This window comes from Chenopodium album, chromosome 5 (genome assembly GCF_948465745.1).
Source record: "Chenopodium album chromosome 5, dcCheAlbu1.1, whole genome shotgun sequence".
Classification (NCBI taxonomy): domain Eukaryota; kingdom Viridiplantae; phylum Streptophyta; class Magnoliopsida; order Caryophyllales; family Amaranthaceae; genus Chenopodium; species Chenopodium album.
Genome location: NC_137838.1, coordinates 32,184,894 through 32,195,216, shown reverse-complemented (window position 1 = coordinate 32,195,216; position 10,323 = coordinate 32,184,894). Strand labels below are relative to the sequence as shown.

General features: G+C 37.5%; 1 protein-coding gene across 1 annotated transcript; it reads left to right on the top strand.

Moving 5' to 3' along the window:
* Positions 1 to 236: 236 nt before the first annotated feature.
* On the top strand, positions 237 to 7,877 carry LOC145632053 (NEDD8-conjugating enzyme Ubc12-like). The gene is made up of 6 exons (XM_081684323.1): positions 237 to 422; positions 1,020 to 1,133; positions 1,947 to 2,055; positions 7,129 to 7,207; positions 7,324 to 7,440; positions 7,532 to 7,877. Exons 2-6 carry the CDS (start codon positions 1,025 to 1,027, stop codon positions 7,670 to 7,672), a joined length of 555 nt encoding a protein of 184 aa, XP_081540449.1. The 5' UTR covers positions 237 to 422; positions 1,020 to 1,024; the 3' UTR covers positions 7,673 to 7,877.
* The last annotated feature ends 2,446 nt before the right edge of the window (positions 7,878 to 10,323 follow it).

Here is a 10,323-nt window from a genome sequence, read left to right as displayed (position 1 = left end):
AAAGTTTAACTAGCACTACCACTATAACAATTTTGGCTAAAATCTTCGGTATTTGGATCTCACTTTTTATCACTTTTTACATTTATGAAGGGTAATTTAGTTAATTTTGATGATGATTTTATGAGGTAAAGGTAAAAAGTAGAACATATATGCCGAATATTCTATTTCTTTTAAATTTTTTTTTAATAGGTAGTTGTTTTCAAAACATGCACTTTAATTGGTAGTTTTTGACTACAAAATTTCGTATGATTTTTGACACCAAAGTTCTTATTATCACACAACTCTCTTCATTCTCTCTCTTCATTAATCAATTCATTGTCATGAACCTAAATTTTCCTCCCCAAACTACGCTGGTGGCCTAATTTTGTTACGATATTGGAAGTTTCCGGCAAGATCTTCGAGATTTGGGGATTTTTGTTCAGGTAACTTTTAATTTTTTTAGGGGTTTTTCTATTTACGATCCTAAATTAAGGTTTTCACGATTTTTTTTTTTTTTTTGCATAAAAATAGTTTAGGTACAGTGTTTTGTAAATTTAATTTTTTTTTTTTTTGGCGGGGGGTTCTATTTATGCTCTTAAATAAGGGGATTAAACATTTATGGGAACCAAATCAATTAGGGTTCATGCTACTGTATTTGTTGTCGAAACTTTATCATTAGTTGATTATATAAAGCTCATACACAAATCTGAAATTCGTAGATGCTGCAATTTGATTTGTAAATTCGTTCCCAATTTAAAACTTGTTAAATTCAGTGGCTTTTTTGATAATTTATGCTGTAATAAATCAATTAAGTCGAATGTGTAAGTATGACGTATGTTTGTTTGGATTTAAGGTTTGTTTATGTTGATAAAAATTGTATGTACTGTTTATTTGTTCTGACTATGTAGCGATGAAACTTTAAAATTGTACTTGTATAATGAATTCTGGTATCTGGTCAATGAATAATTTATAGTCTGTGATTTTAACTGTTATGAAAATCTCGATTCAATGGAATTTACCCTTTTTATTTTGTTATTCAGAGAAGATGATTAACTTATTCAGAGTGAAAGCAAAACAGAGGGAAAACGCTGAAAATCTTAATGGAAAGACCCATGTCAAGAAGCAAACAGCTGGCGAACTACGTCTTCATAAAGGTATTCTTTCTTGAATAGCCGTAATTGGGATTCATATGGTAATATTTGGGATTCATATGGTAATATTTAATGGTGCGCCGTAATTGGGATTCATATGGTAATATTTAATGGTGCGCCGTAATTGGGATTCATATGGTAATATTTAATGGTGCTGTAGTCTAGTCTTGTGTAAGTTGTGTTCAAAGTTATCATTTCAAGAACTACCTCGTGTTGTGAGATCTTTCGTTGAATGGGATATTAACCAATCCATCACACCATTACAGTGTTTTCCCTATTTCAATTTCATTATCCGCGCATGATTTATATGGGGTTCCTCAATCTATTGTTCGATTATCCTAGACTCATGCATATATGAACATGTCATTAGTTTTATGTAAGAGACTGGGATGGAGATTTTGCTCTCTCTTTTTATGTGTGTGAGTGGATTGGATGGACCGGTGATATTCTTGCTCCTCTGTTGCTCTTTTCTGAGCAGATTTATTGTTGATTGTTTCTGTCATGATTTATTCTGGGCACTGGGCAGTGTTTGCAAGCTTCGCGCTTTCTTTCACAATTTTTTGCCAGTTTCTTGTTATAAACTGATCTTTCTGCATAATAAAAGAAACACATTATTCTTGTTAGAATAGTTTCATGTGGCAATCTATTAACATCTCATCTACTGCATCTAGTCCTGGACTACTTGTATCCACTAATTCTGCATTGTGTAGATTGAAGGTTTTTATTAGACTTATGATCAAACATTCAAACATATTATTATGCTTCACATTACTATTATCTCTTCTATTTATAGATTTTATTGTTGACTTCTTCTAGATATCAGTGAACTGAACCTGCCCAAATCATGTACCATTTCGTTTCCCAGTGGTAAGGATGATCTGATGAATTTTGAAGTTACTATTCGGCCTGATGAGGGATATTATTTGTAAGCGTCTCTTCTACTAAATCATGCCAGCACCTGACTATTGCATTTAGTGCTTAGTTCTTGCAAGTCTTTGTACCTATGTCATTGATTACTTATTTCATTATTCTTGATTTTGTTTCTTTCCTTTTTTTATTAAAATTATTCTTATCTCTTAGCCACCAATATTGCCTTTTATTCTTTTCACTTTTTTTCTTGTAGTTGGGGATATGGAGAGGGTGGAGTTATCTATATGTTTCCTCCGTAGATTGAACGTATTATTTTGACTTTTACGTTTGCTTAAAAATCATTTTTAATATGAAATTTATAAAAGAAAAAAAAAAGTCGATAATATACATTGAAATCTTTCACACAACACTTCACACATTGATTTAAAATTTACTACATCAGAAAAAAGTATAATCAAAGCTAATAAACGGATAGTGTTAGAGGTCCAAATAATGCAGGTTTTGTGTTACAGAGGTAGTAAATGTACTAGTGTGGAGGAAAATTATATTAGTATATCTGTTTGGATCATTGAGCGTCATTTTTAATTCATTTGGCTATACTTCATTTGCATTCCTTGTTTCTTTCTTCTTATCAACTCCCTCTACTCTTTTTGTGGGACACTCACCATTAAAATAGGAAGAACTTTAAGAAGATCAATGTTATTAAAATCGCGATTCGGATCGTAGAATTGTACGATTCTCTAATCCTAATCCACCTAAATGATGTAAATCACGGGTAGAATTGTTATGCTGTAGAATCGCTCATAGAATCGGTTAGAATTGGTGGAATCGGTACTGATTCTACGATTCTACACCGATTCTACTCCTGCAAAAAACCTGATTTTTCGAAACCCGTAACTTTTGATTCCGAAGTCGGAATTAGGCTTATAATATGTCATTGGAAAGCTCTTGAAGTCTACTTTCTAATAGAATTGGTTTCATACTTATATCATTTATATATATTATGTTATAGACTAAAGAGTGTAAGGGTGTCATAGTTGAACCTAACTTTAGTCAATGACTTGCATATTATTCAATCTAAATCATAATAAAGCTTATGAAACATTAATTTAAATAACTTTTAAGATTCTATACAACCATTTAATTTTTGTGGGCATAAGAATGTATTCATGAGTCTCATATACTCAACTTTGGGCATATAAAAAACACTTTTATAACATGAGTTTGTTGTAGTTGTCATGTTTTAGCTATCTTGTTAAATGAACTAATTTGACACTTAGTTTTCTATCATTATTGGATTATTTTTTTTATTATGCATGGGTTCTAGGGAAAACAACTTAAGAGTCAACAACGTTATTTTTTTTTCATAATTTAACAACAATAGTCGTGTTCTGTCATGGTTAAGAATCAATCAATCAATCAATCAATCAAAGCCTTAATCCCAAAAGTGGGGTCGGCTAACATGAACCAAATTTGATTATTCCGTGTAGTCATCAACATAAATCTTTCTCCTCCATCCCTTACGATCCAAAACTTCATCCTCACGTAAATCCATGCACTTCATATCCTTCCTCACTCCTTCCAACCAAGTCATCTTTGGTCTCCCTCTTCCTCGTTTAATCCCTCCATGGTCCCACTCTTCCACTCTTCGCACCGGTGCACCCTCGGGTCTCCGTCTTACATGTCCAAACCAACGCAGACGATTTTCCCTTAATTTATCTACAATGCCCGCCACACCTACTTTCTTGCGAATAACCTCATTTCTGATTCTATCTCTTAAAGTGTTTCCACACATCCACCTTAACATGCGCATTTCCGTAACCTCCATCTTTTTAATATGCTCTTTCTTAGAAGCCCAACATTCTGTACCATAGAGCAACACTGGTCTTATGGCAGTCCTGTAGAATTTTCCCTTCAACTTTAAGGGAATGCTGCGGTCGCATAGCACTCCCGTGGCCGCTTTCCATTTAAGCCACCCTGACTTAATCCTGTGGGTCACGTCTTGATCAATGTCACCATTCTTCTGGATGATCGACCCTAGGTACTTAAAACATTCACTCATGGTCAAATCCTTTCCATCCAAACTCACCACTTCATTGCTTGTCCCCCTCTGAGTGCCAAAACGACATACCAAATATTCAGTCTTACTCCGACTTAGCTTAAACCCTCTAGATTCCAACCTTTGCCTCCATTGCTCCAACTTGACATTAACCCCATCCTTAGTCTCATCCACCAAAACGATATCATCTGCGAACAGCATACACCATGGAACCTCGTCTTGAATTGGTCTAGTTAATTCGTCTAGAACCGTTGCAAAAAGAAAAGGGCTTAATGCAGACCCTTGATGCAATCCGATTGTAATAGGGAAATCTTTTGTCAACCCTCCGCATGTCCTCACATTTGTTGACACATCCCGATACATATCCTTAACTAGGTCTACATACCTTCGTGGGATACCTTTCTTCAACATTGCCCACCAAAGTATCTCTCTTGGCACCTTGTCATATGCCTTCTCTAAATCAATAAAGACCATATGAAGATCTTTCTTCTTTACCCTATAAAACTCCATCATTTGTCTTATCAAATGGATTGCCTCCATAGTAGATCTCCCAGGCATAAAACCAAATTGGTTATCTGAAATGCTTGTGCATGCCCTCAACCTTTGTTCAATCACCCTTTCCCACAACTTCATAGTATGGCTCATAAGCTTAATTCCTCGATAGTTAGAACAATCTTGAGCGTCTCCTTTGTTTTTATAAACCGGGACCAAGGTGCTCTTCCTCCAATCTTGTGGGATCCTTGTAGCCGTCCATATCTTGTTGAAAAGGTTTGTTAACCAATCAATACCAATCTTACCCAAACACCTCCACACCTCTATCGGTACCCCATCAGGGCCAACCGCCTTCTTAGGTTTCATCTTCCTCAGTGCAATCTCCACCTCTACTCTCCTAATCCTTCGCACATACTCCATGTTGATTTCTTCATCACTCATAGAGGTATCTCCTATCACAACTCCATTACTTCCATTAAATAATTCATCGAAGTACCCCTTCCACCTGTCCTTGATGCCCTCCTCTTGCACTAGGACCATTTGGTTCTTATCTTTGACACACTTCACCATGCCAATATCCTTCCTTGCCTCTTGTCTTCTCTTTGCCATCTTATAAATGATCCTTTCTCCCTCCTTGGAATCAAGCTTTTCATAAACCTCCTGATATGCCTTTTCTTTTGCTTGGCGAACAGCTGCCTTTGCCTTACTCTTAGCCTCCTTATACGCTGCAAAGGTTTTATCACTCCTACATTTTCCTAAGGCTTGATAGCATTCCCTTTTTTGCTTAATTACTGCTTTCACCTCTTCATTCCACCACGAAGTATCTCTCTGTACCGAAGTTCTTCCCCTTACTTCCCCTAAGACCTCTTTGGCCACTCTTAGGAAACAGTTCTTCATTCGTAACCAGGTCATGTCCGGATCCACCTCTCCATCCCAATCCGCTTCTTCAATTACCTTTTCTGTAAAAACCTTAGCTTTTGCATCCCTTAGGGTCCACCATCTTATCCTTGGTTCTTCTTGTCTAACTTTTTTCTTCGCCTTCTCTTTCAGACGAATAGTCATTACCAATAGCCGGTGTTGGGTGACCACACTCTCCCCTGGGATAACCTTACAGTTTATGCAACTTTGTCTATCTATGCTCCTTGTGAGCAGGAAGTCTATTTGAGTTGCATTTGCTCCATTCCGAAAAGTTATCAAGTGTGAATCCCTCTTCTTAAACCAAGTATTAGCCAAAATTAAATCATATGATTGGGCAAAATCCATAATAGCTTCACCACCGGCGTCCCTCTGCCCATACCCAAAGCCTCCATGGACACTCTCATAGCCATCTCGGCTCGCCCCAACGTGCCCATTTAGATCCCCTCCAATATATAACTTCTCTGAGTGGTGGACACCCTGCACCACCTCGTCTAGGTCCTCCCAAAATTGTCGTTTCTCTTCTGCATCTAAACCCACTTGGGGAGCATAAGCACTGATAACATTCACAATCTCCTTGCCACATAGCAACTTCAGCCTTATCAACCTATCGTTCTTCCGATAGACCTCGATCACCTCTTTTGCCAACCTCTCATCGAGAACCACACCAACTCCGTTCCTAGCTCCACCATTCCTTGTTCTGTGGCTCGTTTCTTGCCCAACATACCATACCTTATACCCCAAAACCAAGCCTCGAGCTCCTTCTCCTGTCCATCTTGTCTCTTGGAGGCACATGATGTTCACGCGTCGTCTTTTCATTACTTCTACCAATTCTGCTGATTTTCCCGTAAGAGACCCCACATTCCAAGAACCAATCCGCAAACTAAATTCTTTTCTCCCACGCTCCCTCCTGATCCCAACTCCAAGTCCTTGATTATTTGACACCACAATTGGGCAATATGGCGCGTCGCTTCTGGGCGACGACCTAGCAACCCTTACATACTTATCACTGCACCCGGGTCTGGGAAGTGCAGCGCGTCGCTCAGTAGGGAACGCCCCAATGGCACGCCCTTGCTCATTTGACACCACACTCGGGCAATGTGGCGCGTCGCTTCTGGGCGACGACCTAGCAACCCTTGCATACTTATCACTACACCCGGGTCTAGGAAGTGCAGCGCGTCGCTGAGTAGGGAACGCCCCCACGAAAATATCTGTTTGGCTCATGTCATGGGATGTGACGAAGTTTTATACTGGCTGTCACTGGCCTACCGTAACCCTCCTCCTTTATCCAGGCTTGGGACTGGCAGCGGGAAACCCACTGGCGGAGTTTGTGTACCAATAATCCGACTTTATAGTTTATAGTGTATTGTTTGAGTTATGCGCGTGCAAAATTACTTGAAAAACTATTTTATGTTTGTATGCCAATATTATGTTATTAACCATATTTATTATTATCATTCTCATTGCTATAAAATTATGTATGTAGTCATTTGTTACATTTTGAAGCCCAATTTTACATTTTGGTAGAATAGTATGATTTTACGATTCGATTTTACCGATTTGATTCTACCCCACTCACCGATTCGAAGTAGAATCATGATTCTGATAACTTTGGAGTAGATGCATAGTGTATTGATATTCTAAGGAAACTTTTGATTGCAGAGGCGGCACATTTGTGTTTACCTTCCAAGTTCCATCTGTATATCCTTATGAGCCTCCCAAGGTGAAGTGCAAGACAAAGGTAAATTGAGTGATTCTCTATGGAAGACCTGTCTTATGCTACATAAGATGATAGCTTATTTGTTAGTTATGTGCATTCTGAAAAAAAAAAAATTAACTTTTGTATGCATCTGTCAGGTATACCATCCCAACATCGACTTAGAAGGTAATGTCTGCCTCAACATTCTAAGAGAAGACTGGAAACCTGTTTTGAACGTAAACACTGTCATCTATGGGTTGTATCATCTCTTCACGGTACTAACATTTCCCTTTATCTGGAGATTTTTTTTTTTTCTTTTATTGCTACATGCATTGCATCATAATGGCATTTTATTTGTGTGTGCAGCAACCAAACTATGAAGACCCTTTAAATCATGATGCCGCTGCTGTGTTGAGGGATAATCCAAAAATGTTCGAATCCAATGTGAGAAGAGCTATAGCTGGGGGTTATGTGGGTCAAACTTTCTTTCCCAGGTGTGTTTCTTGATGGTTATGAGGCTGTAAACTGTAAACTTGGATGTGAAGGGTGCTGTTTGACTGTATATCTTTTTGTGAACTAGTTCTTCATTGACATTTTAAAAATGTTTATGTTCTGTAAAAAAAAAAGTACTAGTTAAAGTATGCCTGGTTTTGTGAATTTGTAACCTCATTGTTTATCATTAACACATTTATGACAAGGGCAAGTCTCATCATTGCATTTTGTGAAAATAATTCAGCTGCATAATTTCCCAGTAAAAACAAGGCTCTTCTGTTATTCATGATCATTTTTTACAAGATTTTTGAAAGTAGAATAAACAGGCAAATTCACCCTAACTGAATAGCTGAATATTGTCAATTTGCTTAAATCCAGGTATAGGTAGAAATGTTAAAAGTACCTAAAGCCCTAAGCTCGTAACCGTAACCCTTTTGATCAGCGATGGGTAGAATTACAAACTAGTACTCTGTATATTAAAATTTGTTTATATTTCTGTTCATGAAGCAGCACAGGAGAATGATCTACCATATAGAGCAAATATAGATTGATGAATTCCGCCCAAATTAACTGTCTTGAATATTGCGTTGAATCTTTGGTTTCCAGTGTTTCTTTGTTATTTGTGATTTCATCACTTTATGTTCTATGTTATATAGGGGCGGGAGTCTTCTCAAAATCGCAAAATCATCCATCTATAATCGTTCCTCTGTCCTTTATTTACATGTCTATTTTTCTTATTTATATGTCTATTTCTAACATTTATTGCTCACATAATAAAGAGAAATAGACGTGTAAATAAGGGACGGAGAGAGTACGTTTTACAATAAAATTGGCTCATTAAATCTTATTTCTACCCAAAAAATATTAAAATTAGGACCAACCAAATTTCCAATAACTACATCCTATAGGTTTCTTTAACATACACTGAGATTTGCCATAATTTACACAAGTTCTAAATGCAGTATCAAATTAATTTTTTTTTCAACTTTCTTTTATTCTTTGGTGAATGAATGCTTTTTTTTATTATTATTTTAATTTTTTTGATTTTTTAAATTTTAACACCACAAAATAGTCATAAATTGGATTTTAACACTACCAAAAAAAAAAAAACTTTTATTTTAACACCACAAAGTTTCTATAAAAATGGCTTTTACCACCACTTAACTTGTTTATGTATGAAATCTGTTAGTAGGGTCCACATTGCTTACGTGTCAGCATATTATTGGAAGAAAATAATAAAAAAAAAAACAAAACCCCTAAACTAACCCAGCCACCCATCCCCACCGTCGGCTGAGCGGCTCCGGCCACGGCCCCACCCAAACACCCCCGTTCCCAGCCACAACCACCGGAATCTTCGCCCCTCCTTTCCGATCCCCCCTCACTAAAATCGATAACCTAACCCCAACGACCACCAAAAATGGGTGGCCGTTTTTCAAACTACCCAATACCGCCAACCAAAACTGGGTTCTAAGGGTCAAAAACAACCAGTTTATGGTCGAGATTGACCACTTAGGCCCTAAACTGGTCGTTTTCGACCTTTAGTGGCTGTTAATGGTGGTCGATTTTGGGTTGTTTGAAAAATGGCCACCCATTTTAAGCGGTCGTTAGGAGGTTTCATCGGTTTTGGGGAGGGGGAAAGGGAGGGGATAGAATGAGCGGCGGCTGGAGCTAGGAACTAGAGTGTTTGGGTGGGGTAACGGCCGGCACCGCCGTGCTGGCGGTGGGGATGGGGTTGGTTGGGATTTTTTTTTTTAATTTTTTTTTTCTAAACTAAGAATTTGATGACACGTAGCATAATGGGCCCCACTTAACGGATTTTTGGACAGCAACCGTTAATGGTGGTAAAATCAAATTTTATAAAAAATTTGTGGTGTTATAATAAAAGTTTTTTATTATTATTATTTTTTTTAGTGTTAAAACCAATTTTTTTCGTTTTTTTGTGGTGTTAAAATCTAAAAAATTCTAAATTTTGTTAATTATCTACATTCCACATAAAGAAAAATGGCCATTTTAGTTTTCACAAGGGATATGAGGGAGCTTCAATTAATCTCCTTGAGAAACAGAATTCAATTCGTTTATTAAGGGGTAAAATCGTAATATCTCAAGCATAAAAACTATCTCAATTAGTAAAAATGAATTTATTTACAGCTTCGATCGGCATTTGGTAAACAATAGTCTCTTATCAAGAAGGTAAATTGGATTTCTCAAAGAAACATTATCACAACCCATACTTGACTTATAAGAAAGAGATAAAGTATAGATAGGTTTTATTATAGTCCCTTAAATTTCATGTCAGTCAAACGTTATAGGTGAAACAAAGAATTATCTCGACCCTTTCTCTCTCTAACACCCAATCTTGTCTTCCACCGCCTCCACCGCCCTTCTATTTCTCTGCTCGCCGGCGAGTGGCGGCGCTCCGCCTAGCCGTCGCTGGCGAGCCCAGCCTTGATGTCTCTTACGTTTTTTGCTTTAATTTTTTGTTCTAGCTTTTAATTTTCACCTTTTGGTCAGTTTGTGTGAATTCGGGGGTCCTCTTCGGTCGTGGTTGCGTGTAAGTGGTTCACCGTCGAGTGTTTTTCGGCTTGCTTCTACAAATCAAGAACCAAAGGCTAGCTTTAACGCCGTCGTCGAAAGGAATTTCGTTAATTAATTCCCGACGGTAAAGG

Bases quoted from the DNA above. Each gene is read 5' to 3' on its own strand.
- LOC145632053 (XM_081684323.1), top strand. From the start codon at position 1,025: ATGATTAACTTATTCAGAGTGAAAGCAAAACAGAGGGAAAACGCTGAA. The intron at 2,056-7,128 runs GTAAGCGTCTCT...TTTTGATTGCAG, and splicing joins CCTGATGAGGGATATTATTT to AGGCGGCACATTTGTGTTTA. The intron at 7,441-7,531 runs GTACTAACATTT...TTGTGTGTGCAG, and splicing joins GGTTGTATCATCTCTTCACG to CAACCAAACTATGAAGACCC.